At 45.3% G+C, this 17,219-nt stretch overlaps 1 protein-coding gene across 1 annotated transcript in view; it reads left to right on the top strand.

The window, feature by feature from the left end:
• The window catches only part of nbas (NBAS subunit of NRZ tethering complex), a gene marked incomplete at both ends in the record, with an annotated part of 132,100 nt that overhangs the window by 4,628 nt on the left and 110,253 nt on the right, over nt 1–17,219 (top strand). The window contains 12 exons of the mRNA XM_079180714.1: nt 400–443; nt 3,712–3,845; nt 5,168–5,301; nt 6,808–6,906; nt 8,663–8,801; nt 8,895–8,960; nt 9,082–9,210; nt 9,680–9,743; nt 10,245–10,438; nt 12,086–12,361; nt 16,592–16,717; nt 17,020–17,171. Coding sequence (XP_079036840.1) covers nt 400–443; nt 3,712–3,845; nt 5,168–5,301; nt 6,808–6,906; nt 8,663–8,801; nt 8,895–8,960; nt 9,082–9,210; nt 9,680–9,743; nt 10,245–10,438; nt 12,086–12,361; nt 16,592–16,717; nt 17,020–17,171 — 1,557 coding nt within the window. The remainder of the gene's footprint in view (nt 1–399; nt 444–3,711; nt 3,846–5,167; nt 5,302–6,807; nt 6,907–8,662; nt 8,802–8,894; nt 8,961–9,081; nt 9,211–9,679; nt 9,744–10,244; nt 10,439–12,085; nt 12,362–16,591; nt 16,718–17,019; nt 17,172–17,219) is intronic.

Genomic DNA, 17,219 nt, shown 5'->3' with positions numbered 1-17,219 from the left:
ACACTACAGAACTGTGTTGCCCCGCTGTAATCGAAGGCAATCTCCTCTCTCCTCTCGCCGCCTCAGCTTGATACCGGGGGTTTCTCCCGTGTCCTTTCTTTGCACCACTGTTGTTTAATCACAGCGTGTTTTATGGCCCTCGTTTTATGGCATTTGTTGGTGCGAGTGGGTGTTAAGTCAGCTCAAGGCCTGATCCATCGAGCTCTGTTAAAGAGTCTGTCTGCTGCCTACTCTCAAGGCCCTTAGCGTGATCCATTGAGCTACTTCAGTTGGCAGGCGATCAGTGGCGATTACAACCTACCTTATAACCCGGTCATATAAGGCAAACGGCGTGTATGGTTGCACCCCCGGGTGCAGTGTACTGCTTTTCCTTTCACCTCTCCTGTGTTTGCTCCTCAGGTCTGTGAGAGATGACTTTGGCTCAGTGATCGGCAAGTGCCAGGGTAAGATCCTCTCCTCACACGCTGTAGTCCATGACATGTTTTTAACCTGTGGTCTTCTTTTACCGCCGCTGCAGTTTTCTGTGTTTGCACATCTACTTTGAGTTTGTTTCAAAGAGAACTAACGACCACGGTGGCTAATGGGAACGTGTGTGAGAGGGACTGTGAGCAGCAACACAGATAATCACCTTCTCGTAGTGGCTGATAAAAAATACATCGCCTCCATTGTTTGATTAGCTGGTAAAATGGCCGGCGACGGTGGTTTTAATTGCTCTAAACTGGAGAGGCCCAAACTTTCTCCCAAGTTTAGACATTTTTAAATGCATAATACAGGAAAATAAGGACACACACCGAGATGTTTGACGCCTTTCTAATTGAAATTAAAGCTGCACTAATCTGCTGAGCATTTAAGAATCTTTCAGCTCATTGTTTTGGTTTTAATCGTTTGGTTCGCTCTCGCCTTTTTCATCAATCCTGTCCAGCCAAAAGCTGAGATACACCAGCACCAAACGCTAGACAGCCAACGTTAGTGAATAGCTGGTCAACACAGTGGCACGTTTAGCAGCTAATGAGCCAGATGTTTCCTGCAGGTGTTGGTGGAGCCCAAAACAGAGCTCAAAGGAGCGTGACAGTAAGACTTACATTCATCGGGTAGACCGAAACATGACTCCAGATGATTGATAATGTTGCTCTGTGACATGAATATGTACATTTTAGGTGACATGCTAACCAAATGTTGTGTTAGCAGCTTGTTGTGCTGCCCCCAGGTTGCCAAACACATTGGTTTGAATATGTCCAACAGATGCACCACTTTGGAGCCACTGTGTGTAGAATTTATACATTTACACATTTCTTTACACCTCATAGTGGCAAGAACAACAAAAAAAACACACTTTGGCAGACAGCAATGCAACAACCAATGTCCCACAGATCCAACCAGGAGGACACAAGATGAATTGGCTGAAAACAACAACTGCAGCAACTTTCACCACCTTGTTTCATATGTCTACTGTAAAAAAACAACAAAAGCCATCAGTCATTTGAAAGAAGCTATTATCTCACAGTCTACATATAGTGGGTCACTTTAAAGACAAACAACCCCAAAAACAATGGTGTTTTCTTTTTCAATTTCAGTTTTTTCATTCACATCTTCTGCACACACACACACACACACACACACACACACACACACACACACACACACACACACACACACACACTGCTCTACTCGCACTACTCATATCTCCTCCACTTCTTGCTTTGTTCCTTTTCCTTTTCTCTCATTTTTCTCATTTTCACCGTCTTGTCTGTCTTTGTCACACTATATCTGTTGTACGTTTTTTTTTCTTTCCCCGGCTCGCCATCATTGCGGTTCGTCGTTCTAATGGCTCATAGTGTGGATAACAGTAGCCCCTGGGCCCGTGTAAACCCAGCCTCCCTCCCTCCTTTTCATTCCATTTCATCTCTCTGTTTCATTTTACTTTTACTTCATTTCATTTCACGGAGATTTGTCCTAATGGATTTCGCTGTGATCCTGCCTTTAATGGCATTTGCTTTTAATGGAGGAGCGTGTGTGTGTGTGTGTGTGTGTGTGTGTGTGTGTGTGTGTGTGTGTGTGTGTGTGTGTGTGTGTGTGTGTGTGTGTGTGTGTGTGTGTGTGTGTGTGTGTGTGTGTGTGTGTGTGTGTGTGTGTGTGTGTGTGTGTTAAATGCGTTTTTGTGCGTATGCATCCCCGTGCGTGAGCGCGTTCGGTTTATCCACACCTGTGTATCACTCTCTGTCTCTGTCTCCCTCCCCCCGCCTCACTGTCTGCTCCTGTTACAGTGCCGTTGTCTCCCACCCCCGTACATAATTCATAAGTGTTGAGCTCTGATGCCTCCGTGAGGCTTTAGATGGAAGGCTTCTGTCCGGACAGTAGCATCCAATTTTCCAGCTCTCCAAAAAAAAGCCATCTATGTGGAAATGGAGCCCTAGAACAACATACTGTATACAATTCATAATGGGAGCGAGATAGGAAGGGAAGGCAGCGTGAGAGTGAAATGAAAAAAAAAAAAGGAGAATGAAAATAGGAAGCAAAAGAACAAGAAGAGAGCAGAGGAGGCGCTTGGTACCTCTGACTCTCATAAGTGCTCCATGTTTTTGTCTGCTCCTCCTCAGCAGAGAGTCTCCAAGGTGTGTTAAATCGCCTCCTTCCTGAGGTGCTCTCTGATACTTAGGCCTTAAAATTTGGGGAGCTATTATTTCTCTCAGTGGGTGCCGGATTCATTGTTTTTCTCTCTCTCTCTCTCTCATTCTCTCCCCTCTCTATGCCTGCCTCCCCTCCCACTCCCCCCCCCCTCCTTTGTTCTTAATTTAAAATTCTAGTCATACAATATCCGACGCCTCCATTCGTTTGCTGTATTGCCCACCAGGGGTTGCGGCAGCGTTCCTCAGCCAAGAAATTCAATACAATAAACGCCGATAGCGCCGTTATGTGATATCAACAAAAACACAACTTCCTTTTCATAACTTTATTGCTTAGCAGACACGGCACCCGTGGTGGCGTATTATGTCTCGCACTGTTCTCCGCTGCAGATGTCTGTGCTGAAGGTTGTGTCAAGTTCTACTTAAATGTTCTAATGGGCTCAGCAGTCTCATACCCAATGCACGGAGACCGTGCACACAAAGTCATACCCTGATTCCCCTCATAGCGCTTAATGTTTCGGGATATTCGCCGGTATTCAAAACAGATTCGGAATCAGAGACCTGCCCGAGCTCTTCCATCAGAGGGAAAGTATGACAGAGAAGCCTTGAGAAAGTGCCAGCAGACAGAGATGTGCTTAATCACAGCGATATGGTTACAGTCACAGCACTGCTGAGTCAGCAGATGGGTAAAACAGTAGCCTATACTTCAATAAAAGCTGGATTTATGATCTCTGTTCTCCTCCCCCATCCTCTCTGCCTCTCCACCTTTCATCCATCCTCTCATCGCAGGCGCGTCTTTGAGAGACAATTATTGAGACGCATTACTCCTGCTATCCCTCATAGATGAATTGGATAGGTCCTTAGACACATTGTGTTGATGCATGGGATCAGCTTTATCCTCCTCCTCCCATCTGTGTTCGTCGCCGGAGCACCGGGGGGGATTATTCGCAGAGAGTTTTCCCTCATCTGGTTTAACAAGAAATCCTCGGCTCCCCTGAATCTCTTGTCACTCTTTCTTTGTTTGTGTGTGTGTGTGTGTGTGTGAGAGAGCTTTCAAGTCTTCTTTCCCTTTTTCATCCGCCCGCAGTGCCAAAGGACCCGAACCCCCAGTGGCGGAGGGTGGCGTGGAGCCACGACTGCACCCTGCTAGCCTACGCCGACAGCACTGGCACCGTGCGCCTGTTCGACCTCATGGGCAGCGAACTCTTCGTCATCCCGCCGGTAACCGTGCCAGTCCCTCCTCTTTGACGTCAGCATCCCCCCCCTCCCCCCCGCCCCTCTTCCCCCCTTCAAGCTGTCTTTCATGTCTGAAACGTTTAGTTTTTTTTCTTGTGCATGCATTGACACTAATAACAAGTGACCAGGCGTAGCATTATGGAAGCTCTGCACAGATGATTAACTCAGCCTCTATATGTTGTGTGTCATATGAATTATTAATGTCTAAACTTTGCAGTACTGTACAGCTTGATTCGGTATGGTTTTTTAAATTAAATCATCGGATTTAATTTAAGCTTCTTAACCTTAACTAAGTGCCAATATGCTCCGGCAGAGATGGCTGTATTTGTATCTTTACAGTGACACAGTTCCGAGGACTCAGACATCCATAAGCTCGGCTTGGAGACTTGTTGGGCCATGTTCTCTTCTTTCAGTGGAGCATACGTTTACCGGGCTCTTTGAGCTGTCAGACTCCCCCCTGTGCTCTCTTTGTCTGTCATGCCTGCTTTCTCCCTTCACCGTCTGAAGCTTTCTCCCGTCTCTCTCTCTCTCTCTCTTTTCTTCTCCTCTCTGTGCTCATAGTGTCCCACTCTTTCCCCCTTCATCTTCATCACCTCCTCTCTTTAATTTTTCACACGCTCCCTCGATCGTTCTCTCCTTCCCTGCCTCGAGCGTCTCTCTCATCCTTCCATGTCTGCCCCCTCAGCAGCTCTCCTCGCTCCACTGTTCCCCCCCCCACCCTCACTTTAATGCCCTCTGTGTGCTACATGCTATCGCTCCTCCATTTCTACCCATCATTCGTCCCGTATCCTCTATCCGCCCCGTCAGAGACGATGAGCGCAGACACTCGTTCCTTCTACCCTGAGACTATCCAAGTCGACGATCTTCATCCCTTTAGTGCAACTCTGCTTTGTCATAATCAGTATGTGTGTCTGCGCACTTACACCCCCACCTCCCTTCCCCCGGCTCGCTGTGCTGTTCCTTTTGTTTGTCACTGTTAAGTGCACACACCGGTGACTCGCTGCTATTTCTGGAGGAGAGAGAAAATTTTCAATCTGACAGAAAGTATGCATGTATAAAAGAAATTTCAATTTGCTTCTCTACCTTCCCTCATCTCTCTTTCACTTTCGGTCTCTTATCTTTTGTTCACCTCCCTCCCTGTCCCAGCACTTTCTTCCTTAATCTTATTTTCTGTCTTATTTTCTGTTCTTTAACTATTGCCGTGTCTGTGTTGTTTGTCATTGTAAAAACTTGGCGGGGGCCACAGACTGATAGATAATTCTACACTTTTCTACTTCTCTTGATTTCATCTCCCCGTCTTGTACCAGGCGGTGAGTTTTCCCGGGGATTTCAGTTGTGCAGTGGCGGGCCTGATCTTCCTGGAGTACACAGCCAGCGCCCAGTGGTCCGCCGAGCTGCTCGTTATCACATGCGGCGGCGGACTCAAGAGTTACCTCGTCAGGTGAGTGAGAAAACTGCTTCAGCAACACACTTAAGTTCTCAAAGCACCTTCTGGTTTCCGGCGCGAACCTCTCGAAATCTGAAACATAATGGTCTGCAGCCACTACAACTTCAACTCTGTCAGTATTTCAGCCATTTTAAACATTTAAAACTGCACTTGAATCTATTATTTTCTAGCTGTCCCATTTCTGGAGATTTGCTAAGCTTCTTTATTATCATTTGATTTAAATGCACTGTACACTCTAACCTTTATAGGACATTGCACCCTATCTGTGGTCAGAGTTAATGCTCTATGCTTGTCTATATGGAAGCTTTGGGGCAGAGTGATACCTCTCTTTGCAAACCATTTCCCCTGCTTGCCAATCCAAATGCACATTTGGGATTATTTGATTAATGACATCTGACTCTCTCCAGCTTTTGTGCGCGCGAACCTGCAAGAGTCCGCGTGTGCGTTTTCCTCATGGCTGCCCCGCAACTTCCCTTCTCAATTTAGCATTATTTAATACGGCATTAATTCCAGAGATTTCCCATTTCACTCAGTATGATTGCTGCTGTCATAGCAAGCCTCGGTGCACTGACACTCCAACACACGGGGACAAGATTGCACATTGAATTTCGGTCAGACGACGTCCTGCGCACACAACTTCCCTTCAGTTCTGTGTGCACAGCGGTGTTTGCAGAGAAGGGGGGGGGGGGGGCGGGGGGGGGGGGCGGCTTTACTTTCCTATTACAGCCAGATAAATGGTGTTAGCTGCCTTTGAATGCATCAGGTGTCACTGTGTGTGCACGTGTGTGTGTGTGTGTGTGTGTGTGTGTGTGTGTGTGTGTGTGTCAGGAGGTAATTAAGATGTGCGAGACATTTGCTCCAGATTCACTCTGGAAGTGCTGGCTTGTTTTTAAACGTTCATTTTCAGAATGGATCTCATTCTCATGCCCTCCTCTTCATACGACTGCATTCCAATATTGTCGCTCAAACACTTTGAATTAGAATTTCAGAATTATAGCTCAGCCTTGACAGTAAGTCATTTCTCTTTTTTACTCTCTCTCTTGCTGTGCGTGCGTGCGTGCGTGTGTGTGTGTGTGTGTGCTCACTCATAAACACAAACACTTTGCTGTGGCATAAACACCTGAACGTCTGGAGGAAGTTGAACTGTTTTGTGCTCTTTCTCTCCCCCTCTTTCCTTTCCTTTACCTCCCTTTCCCCCTTCTCCCTGCACATTCTACATTGCACTGCGTCACACGTTCCCCCAATGAGATGTGCCCGCACAAATTGCACGGCATCTCATCGAGCACCAATCTAATTTAGATTGCCCACTTAAATTAGATTATATATTTTGCCATGTCTCATTTTAATTGCAGCTGGGATTTAAATTGCTCTGTCATCTTCCCCGAAACAGCTTTGTCGCACCATTAACATTTGGCATATGAGTGTTGATGCTTTGATTGTTTATGTGCCGGAGTGTAATTATAGGTGACTCGTCCTGTGACTGTGTTCTCCCTCTCTCAGTGTGGGAACCAATCAGAACTTCCACGAGAACCACAGCTTCAGTTTCTCCGTTTACTACTCCCACGGCATCACCTCGGCTATTTACCACCCTGGCCACCGGTAAGTTAGCTCCAACACCCTATCAACTGTAAGTGCTTGTTGAACATAGTGAGATATTTTTTAAAAATTAGCATTTTTTTACCAGCATTTGACTTTGAATCCATCAGTGGCAGCATAATTACTGCCTGTAGCATTCGCTTGACACCCTCGGTGATTTTATTTTCTCTTGTGGCCTCCACAGTTCGAGCCTGCTTCTATTACAACAGTGTTTCATCAAGTGTTGTTCATGCATTTGTATTCAAACATCTACAGACGCCCTAATAAATGCTTTGAATCCATTTTAAACCCACGGCAGAGGATGCTACATGACGCCTTGTCCATCTTAAATATTTGGATTTAAAAGTAGCCATGTAATTTCAAACGCTTTCATCATTTGACACCTCGGGGGCAATTCGAGTAAACACCAGCAAGTCTTCGATATGCTCGTAAATATGTATGATATTGATCACTCTGCTAGAATTTACTGTGAATCTTACCGTGAAATAAAGTCGCTTTGCAGACAGGTTGTACATTTAAAACACATATTAAGAAGAGCAACGCATAAATATCAGTTGACGACACCAGAAAAAGGACATTCTTGCACAGGCACAAGATGCTATATTATGGAATGGGGCCAATTGGCTTCCTCAGGACTAAATGAACCACTAACTTTAATGCAGAACCTGCAGCAGTTGAATATAGCAGTCTAGGGTGTCCTTGGCCCTCCCCACCATGTGGCATTCAAAGGTTTCGGTTAATTATGTCTGACTCACACCGGCGTGACCTTACTGTTTCTCACCACGCTCCGCGAGTCTGCACAAACCAGATTTAGTTTGGCCCGGTGCAGCTTGGTTTGGCAGCCTGATGGATTTTGGCAGCTACTGTCAAGTGTTTGCCAACTGATAGATGAGATGAAACTTTAATGATCCCGGTGTGAAAACTGGGTCAGCCACAGAAAGAATAGGATAGAGCAAAAAAAGGCAAGGTGAGAAAAATAATTACAACAGCTGAACATGCATGCATGTATAATGATGAAGATGAAACATGTTCAGCTTCAAGGAGACACTATGGAAGTGTTAACTTGTGGCAGTTTAAAATGAAGCGGTGCAAAGATGAGATTACAAATACTATGTTTCCAGATGTGCAGTTAGGCATTGTGATCTCTTCATTATTAGGATTACAGAGGTAATATCATGCATGTGAAGAATATACAGATGTGCATCGGGGATGCAAGAAGTAGTCCAACATCTGTCTTAATGAAACCTTTTACAGCAGTAAACAGAAAAAGTGGCTTGTATCAGATATGAGCTACTATGTTGATGCCTCATTTATCTCACCATTAGTTTATATGCTCACTCTCAGCTCTTGTCCCTTTCTAAATGTCCAACCTGTCTGCACCAGGGGGCAGTGTTGAGCTGGACAGCTCCATCCACACCTCTCCCCTGAGCTCCTGACCATTGTCGCGTCTGTTCTGTTTCACCGCAAAGAGAGACCCACAAATCACTGTTGTCTGTGTCTTCAAACCATTGATTCCAGCCAGACTTTTACCTCTGTTAGATAACTTTTTTTTTTTAAACCTGCTACTTTAAAAAGTGGCTCTTCAGTAGTGGGAAAACTAACGGATACCTTGGCTTAAACCCAGGCTGAAGGATGACCCAGCAGTGACCATCTTAATTCGCTGTCCTTGTAATGCAATGCAAATTGATTTGTCTGGGGCACAATACAGGAGGTGCTTATCATGAGTGTGTGTGTGTGTGTGTGTGTGCTTGTTTGTCAGATTGCTGCTGGTGGGAGGCTGTGAGTCGGGGGATGACTGTACGTCCAAGGCCTCTTGCTATGGGATCACAGCCTGGAGGGCTCTGTCTGGCTCGCCACACTACAAGCAGGTCACCAGCTATGCGGACGACGTCAGCGCGGTGAGGAGACTACACACATGCACAAGTTCTTCATGTACGCACGCACACACACACACACACTAATTATTGTAATTTCCTGTCTGTGTCTGTTAGAATCAGAAGAGAGGTTTCTTCAAGATCCCAAGCTTCCGACTGTTTTCCAGACAGGGAGATGAAAAGGTATCGCAGCTCTCGTCTTTCCGTCTTCCTCGATAAGAATTAAAAGCTTAATGAGAAGAATCTCGCCAACATATGTGTGTGTGTGTGTGTGTGTGTGTGTGTGCACATTTATGATGTACAGGACGGTGTATTCCGCATGAGCCTGAGCCCCGACGGCACCCTGCTGGCTGTCATCCACTTCTCTGGTCGCCTGTCTCTCTGGGACGTCCCATCACTGAAACAGAGGGCGACATGGAGCCAGGACCAACAGGTACACCTCTAAGCTGCTTGTGCGTGCATGCGTGCATGATTTTTCATATGCTGAATAAACCTGTGTGCATATCAGTTGTGTGTGCTGGTATTGTTTTGTGCATTAAATGCTTGACTGAATGTATTAATGTAATATCTTTCTGGCCCAAGTATGTGTGTGTGCCCGTGCCCATTAGACATAAAGTGAGGTAGCTTAGAGAGAACTTATATTTGCTGAATGTTTTGCCAATTTATGCGGCGGGTGTGTATGTTGTTCTTCGTCGCCTGGTCTGAGCCGGCAGATCCACTGTCTGTGTGTGTGTGTGTGTGTGTGTGTGTGTGTGTGTGTGTGTGTGTGTGTGTGTGTGTGTGTGTGTGTGTGTGTGTGTGTTCTGTAAGTGTAAACAGGGTTAGCAGATTAATTTCTCCCCCCGCTTCTTCTTTTTCTTCCCTTCCTCTTTGGTCCTTTCATCCTTCGGTCCTCCCCGCAGCCAGGATTTGAGGAGATCAACCCAGAGTGGAAGACATCGCTGGAGAGAAGGAAGAAAATAAAAGGTAGTTTGGCCCCGAAGGGCTAAAGAGAACCGGCTTTGTTGCTCACACAGCGGTGCACACTGGATACAATTCAATGATCTTTTGACACGTCTTATTCTCTGAATTATACGGTTATTTACACATACAACCGTATAGTGTCTGCCGAGGCCAGAAAATATTTCCCTCCCTCACAGTGTCCGTGCTTGGGATTGTGGGTATTTGTGCTTGTATGGATGTCTGTGTGTATGCCTTTTTTTTTATGCAGCTTTACAGTCTTTTGTTTGACAGTTTGGGGCCAGTTGTGACAGCAGTGACAGCTTGTGTAGGCAATAATCTGTGTGCGTCTTCATCTAATGCATGACGCGTGATGAATATGTCCACATGTGTAAATATGTCTTAGAGAAGGAAGCCGATTCCAAAAAGTTAACGGGTGGGGAAAATAGAAAGTTTCAACACAAATCCCGATCAACTTTGGGTCTACCGTCATCTGTAAACTGTAATTCTCTCTGTTACCTGTCCCAGATAAGGAGCAGCACTACCCGCTGGAGGATGTGAGCTGGTGGAGTGACATCGTGTTGATTCTCGCCCGCTGCTCCGGCTCCGTCACCGTGTCGTCCGTCAGGACGCTGCGCAACCTGCTGGGGAAGTCCTGCGAATGGTTCGAGCCCTCGCCTCGAGTCACCGCGGCACACGACGGGGGCTTCCTCAGCCTGGAGGTGAATGTCAAGGCGGCGGTGTGCATGCGTGGTCAAGTAAACCGATTAGCCATAGAAGAGCCGTGTGAGACCCATGGTCGGCATCTTTTTAGCGCTCGTCACCCTCATAGACAGACACATCACAGATCTGGCCAGGTCACCCGTCTAACATTTGAAAGTCAGTTCTTTTGTTTTAATTGTTAAAGATATAAAAAGTGATTTTTGAGTCTGTTGTACAGTAAAATCAATGTGCATTGATTTGTGATCCTTTTGTACTTCCAGCAGATGGGAATCCCCAAAGGACAGTCTTTTTTTCGTTCACACAAATACAAATTTGATCCTTTATGACTACATCAGTTTGAGAATGTCGCTGTGTAACGTGTGTGTGTGTGTGTGTGTGTGTGTGTGTGTGTGTGTGTGTGTGTGTGTGTGTGTGTGTGTGTGTAAATCGGTTAACAGTGTGTGATGAAATATCTCTTTATTCCCCAACAAAGACCCTGATATCACATCACCCTCCACTTTTATTCCAGTCCTCCCCTTTTCTTTTTTTTTTCTCTGATTGCATAAAGAAAGAGAGAGAAAAAGGAAGATATTTCTTTACCAGCCAGCTGCCAACTTTTTGGAAATGTTTCATCAGCCTGCTCCGGCATGGAGAGAAAGAGGGGAGGGGGGGAGGGGAGGGGAGGGGAGGGGGGGGATGGGTGCCCTGTATCTGAAGCTGAGGGTTTGCGCGTGTTGAAAATACCTTGAGCATGGGGCTTGTGCTACGTGCACGCCTCCACAGACGTGGAATAATGTGACCTTGCGTGTTCAAGATGATAACAAGTGCATCATCTGGAGTAGTGTATTAGCGCGGCACTATTTAAACAGCCTCGGCTCCTCATTGATTAAAGGCGCTTAATGCTTCACAGGTGCTCAATGTTTTGTAAGCCCCGGCCGGGAGCCCCTCTGCTGGAGGCTAGCACTTCTCCCTCATGAGCTGAAAACCCAGAAGTGCATCTCGACAGAATAGGAGGACTTGGGGCGTTGGGATTGAAAAATGGGGCAAATAATATTTCCCCCTACTGAGGCAATAAACTGGAGAACAGGACAAGACAAGTTGGAGAAAGTACTCTGGACAGCTTGGATTTAGATTCGTTTTATCGAGCAGCTTGACCTTCTGCTGTTTTGTGTTGTAGACAGCGTGCTGATCTGGCATGAGGGTGTTCAATTTATTGTGTTGACCAGCTTAAGCACAGCTGTATGTGAACTGTGCTGCATTGCATTCCACGCTTAATTTTTCATTCTTCACTTCCTGCTGGCAAAGAAGTGTCTCGCTCTCAGCATCGGAAAGTCGTTCTGGGGCGAAGGCTGTAAATCTCTGACAGTCTCAGTCTCGATCATCAGGAATGGGAGTTCTTCTGTTTCGCAGCCCTCACTTTATGATTTGGGCCAACACGGCAGATGTATTTTTATGTATCGAGACAACTGGGGCTTTATGATGACATCCGAGGCATATGTTTGCAGTATAACTCAAAGTTATGTTTAAATCACTTGTGTATTTGTTGCAACTCTTGTTCATCAATCCTCTTGTGCGCCATCATTTTTTGAATTCTTCTGCTTCCATCCTTGTTAAAGTTTACTACCGGCCCATTCTTAACACTGCATTTTTTTTTCAACTGTCCACAGTGTGAGGTGAAGCTGGCCCAGAAGCGCGGCCGCCTGGAGAGCAACCTGAGCGGCGGGGCCGGTGAGGACGAGGAGGGGGACGACGGCGGAGACTCTGACTCGGACGAAGAGGCCTCGGCCAAAGCCCGCTACTTTGGCTACATCAAGCAGGGCCTGTATTATGTGACGGAGATGGAGCGGTTCGCCCCGCCACGCAAGCGGCCCCGCACCGTAATCAAGAACTACCGCCTGGTCAGCCTGAGGTCAACAACACCGGAGGAACTGTACCAGAGGAAGGTAGGCTTGTCAGTGAGAGACCTGCTGATGTGTTAATTAGCTCTCTTTCAGCACTAAACTTGTTCATCTCGTTGATTGTAAGGGCTTTGAATTTTGGCTCCAGGATGTGCTCCACCGGTAAAAGTGCCCCTCTCGACATTGCTTTTTTGATTACAACTTAATTGGTAAGAGGGGATGCGGATAACTTCGTCGGTGTATTTTAGAAGACTTTCTTCCATGCCTCAATCCATGTTGTCACATTTTGTCGTTTGAAAGAGCGAATTTTTGAAAGTGCTGTCTCAGATAAAGGGAGAATAATGAGCCCCCTGCGGTTTAACATCGGCGATGTTGTTGCACAGCTTTCTGCAAAAAATTGTCTAACCTTTTTGAGGACAAGCATGATTCGGGAGAACTCTATTAAATGTTTGGATGTCTTTAGTTTTTGGACTTTACTTGAGGCACAGCCTGAGGGATGACGGTCGGTCGGTGGGTCCACCGCTTCGGTCCAGACTGAAATATCTCAACAGCTATGTGATGAACTGCCATGAGATTTTGAACAAACATTCATGCTCACACTGCCCTTGGTGATCCTCTGACGATTGGATGGACTTTCATGAAATTTGGTGCATTCATGTTCCCCACAGGATGAATTTTGTCACTTTGGTTACTTTTCATCCAGCGCCATCATCAGGTCAAATTTTTTTTTTTTTTTGGAATGACAAATGACTCTGCGGAACTAATGACATTCCCATTATCCTTAGTAGCTCTACTTTGTGTGTGTGAAGCGCTAATTAGCAAATGTTAGCACGGTAGCATTTGCTGAGCCCAATTAGAGCCACACAGAGCCGCTAGCATTAGTCTTTGAGATTTTAATGAATAGCCAGTTGGTTGGTCGAGGTGCTCAGTGACTCTGTGGAGAAGTCACATCACGGTATTCACATTTCGTAACTTTTACACAATCGTTGTGACCCGTCTGGGAAGGTTTTGGTTGCAGTGGGTCCAATAGGAGTGTTCAGAACGAGGTAGCTTATCTCATTCAGAGAGTCACATTTCTGTTACTGTTTACTTATTCATTGGGGCAAACACAACAACATCGCATGTGCTTAGGCGAGAAAAGCTTTAGTCGGTGCTCCTGCCTTCATGTTTGGATCTGAATTTTCTTTTAGCTCAGCAATCTAAACAGCAAGTCCAGAGCTGACGTGCAGTTCTCTGCCTCACACAGTGTTATGAATTCATTTTGGCAAAGAAATTGATATTGCCTATTTAATATTTCAAAGATACTCCATTCCTAATTAAACCAGCCCCTTTTGTAAGGCCTTTATCATAAGCAAAGTAATACACGAGCCACATGCGCCTCACTGTAATGCCATTAATCATTTTCTGAGATCGGTCGTCAATTGTCTTCAATGGTGGGTATCGCACTCGCCATGAAAGTCTTTGTTTCTTTTTGCTGCTTAATTTAGCAGCAACCGAAGGACGTCACATGAATCTGTGTGGTCACTGACTGAATTATAACGGGCTGATCTGCGAAATTGGTTTCTGACTAAATAAACCCCGCGCCAGCTCAGTGAAGTGCTATTGTTTTGTTGGATCAGCTCCAGAGTGCCGCTGATGAGAAATGAAAACCAGGCAAGATGTTCAGTCTGCTTTAAGGCTATTTCTCAGTCCCAGGGGTTCCTCTGAAATGCTAATTGCCGCATTAGAAATATGGCTTGTTGTTGCTACTCGCTACAAATTGCTGCAAAGACAACAACATGCTCTGTCATAAAGCACAGTATCGGCTCCCAACGGTCCCAAGTTTTAGCACGGTCCATCAGTCATTTTTATGACCCGTCATCGACTTCCTTCTTCATCATTGTCATCATCATTAGATGCCATTAGTCATCGCCGTCAATCCTACCAGTGGAGGGTTACAAAGTAATATATCATTATTATCTCTTTGTAACACTTGGTACGCGGCACAGCACTTCCCCAGCTGCTGCTCTCCTGGTGGAAAGGTTTTTTTTATTTTTAATTATTCACATGTACCACATGTAGGCGTGTGAGTGTCGGGGAGGAGGGGGGTATGTACGTCTGTGCATGTGTGTGCATGCATATTTGATTTATTGTGTGTTTATTGCACTTCACGCTCACTCACAGAAATGCGAATGACCCGATCTCCCCTCAGAGATCCACCTCAGTCGAGGTTTGTGGTCCCGCCGCCTGTGAATTGACCAGCTCAAGTGATTTCGTGGGTGATTTCCTCAAGTCGGCGTCTTCATGTGTTTAGGAGTGTGATGATGCGTTTGGGGGCGTAACCCTGCCTGCACGAGTAGCACACTGGCAGGGCTGCTAACCGTTTTATTAGCCGAATCCAGAGAGAGAAGGAAGCCGTTTTTGATGTCCTCCTACGAGAGGTTTAACTGTGTGGGGTTCTTACTGCCCTCAAGGAACCACAGTCTGGCTAATGTGTTGCTTTGTACTCCTACACACAGAAAAGAGATGGATCCTGTGTGTGTGTGTGTCAAGTCAGTGCGCTTGCACACAATGAGTGGGCCTGCATAAACTGAGGTGTTATGATGTTGTTGGATCAAATCATTCTGTGAGACATTGATATGACACAAAACCTATTTGAGCATTATTGTATGGTAACATCTAAGGCAGGCCAATTTAATAATATTAATTATAGTTATAATGATGATGACAACAGCAACTACTGATGCTGCTGCCAAAGAAAAATATACGGTAACAAGACTAGCAGCCTATGCTATGCTATGCTAGCAACCCTGTTCAGCCGATCTGATCGTATATCGACAGTTGAAGGGATGATGGATGATTGTTTTTGCCTCCGGCAATATTAAGGCGATTTTGAAACCAGGTCTACTATCACAGCTGAGATGTAATAGAAATAATCTCTGAAAGCTGTGCCCCAGTTAATCAGCGATGAGGGAATTTTTAATCCTTAATTACAAACCAGTTTGCCGCCTTTTTTCTTTTCATGGATCTGACACCTTCGCTCTGTGCGCCATAAGAGTAAGTAACCTTATTGATAAGCCTTGGATTCTAATGTTAACGATACGATAATAGTGTTAAACAGAACATGACGCTGTGATATAGGCACACAGCCTTTTTAAAAATGAGCCGTTGTTTGAATAGAGGAGACATTGCTAATAAATGTTTTTTTAATTAAATATTTTAAATAAAATCTATAAATTATATTGCTTTCAAAAAGCTTAAAGGTTCGCAGAGTCCCACCGTTGCCCCCTGTTGATCATATTTACTGTCGGCCATCTTGAGTTTCCACGATTGAACGATATAAAAATGGAAACGATCGCCCCACCGTACGGCTTACATGCTGAACTAAGATGGTGAATATTTTTCAGTCCTAATACTGACGGCAATACCCGGGCTTTAGGTGTTGATCGATACCAGTGTGGAAGGCTTGACTTAAAATATAATAATAATAATAATGAATAATAATAAATTATACAGCGGGAACTGAGGTGGTACTGACGCTGTGTGTGATATTAAGTTCCAGTATCTGGCTCCTGATTCTTCCTCTGGGTTTTCTCCCACTGTCCTTTTTGATTTTCTTTCATCAAATATTCCGCTCCCCAGAGCTATTCTCCTGATCCCTCAGTAGCAGAGCTGTGTCACATTGCACACTGCTACACAGATTGAAATCTGCGCGTCAGAGCTGTTCCCAGTCAGTGTTTAAGTATTCGGATTGCGTACTCAGGATTTCGGAAGTGCCGTAGCTTGTTTGTGCTCAGGTTTATTCAAAAACGTAGCTTCTTTGTCTTTGAGTGTGATGGAAAATTGGGCCGTGGACTTTAGCCTCTATATTTGTTTTATATGTCATATGGTTTTAATTAATTTAAAACATTTTATTCATTCAATCCTGTGTCGATAAAGATTGAATCAGTCATATACCCTTGGGATAATATAAAACATGAAGTACCACACTGAATATAAAAGGAATTAAACTGATGCTGTTAGGTTATTCAACCCAACCTAAACTTTACATCGAAAAATGAACTGTTTCTTAATTAAAGTTGTGTCTGATCAAAGCCTGCACTTCAAATGGATTATTTTCTTCATTTCACAAATAAATGTTCATCTGCTCGTCTTTTCTGATAGTACACATTTGTTGTAGTGCGATTTGTTCCACGGTGTGAAGAAAGCGTGTAAATATATATATATATATATATATATATATATATATATCTCGCCCTCATAATGTGTTCGGGTGCGTTTTTGTCTATCCCACAGATTGACAATGAGGAGTACGGTGAAGCCCTGTCTCTTGCTCAGGCGTATAACCTGGATTCTGACCTGGTCTACCAGAGGCAGTGGAGGAAGAGTACCGTCAGCGTCGCCTCAATACAAGATTATCTGGTAAGAGACGGAATAAATAAGATGGATAGATGTCAGGAAAGGAGGAGGGATGGAGAAGAAGAATGATTGTATCAGATTGTTGGCGTTTATCACAGTATATTAGCCGTCTGGTAAGAAACACACCGTATGTGTGTTGGCGAGTAGGGGTACTGCACACAGCCCCCTGACTCTATTTCACGCATCATTTTTACCAATTTGTTGCAAATTGTCACACCCTTCCTGTAATTCTGTATCTCACTTCAACCCATCATTTTCTTCTGAACTCATTCCCTCTCCTTCCATTCCCCCACATCCCACCCCAGAGCAAGATCTGCAAGCGCTCATGGGTGCTGCACGAGTGCGCGGAGCGGGTCCCAGAGAACGTCGACGCGACCAAGGAGCTGCTGCAGTACGGCCTGAAGGGAACCGACCTCGAGGCCCTCATAGCCATAGGAAACAGGGAAGATGGGGGCAGGTGGGGCGTCCACGAACACATGAACACAAAGCCTTGAGCCAAAATAGT

This window comes from Pholis gunnellus, assembly GCF_910591455.1.
Source record: "Pholis gunnellus genome assembly, chromosome: 19".
Lineage (NCBI taxonomy): Eukaryota > Metazoa > Chordata > Actinopteri > Perciformes > Pholidae > Pholis > Pholis gunnellus.
Note: the sequence above shows the minus strand (reverse complement) of the source record. Positions and strands in the feature narration are given on the sequence as shown.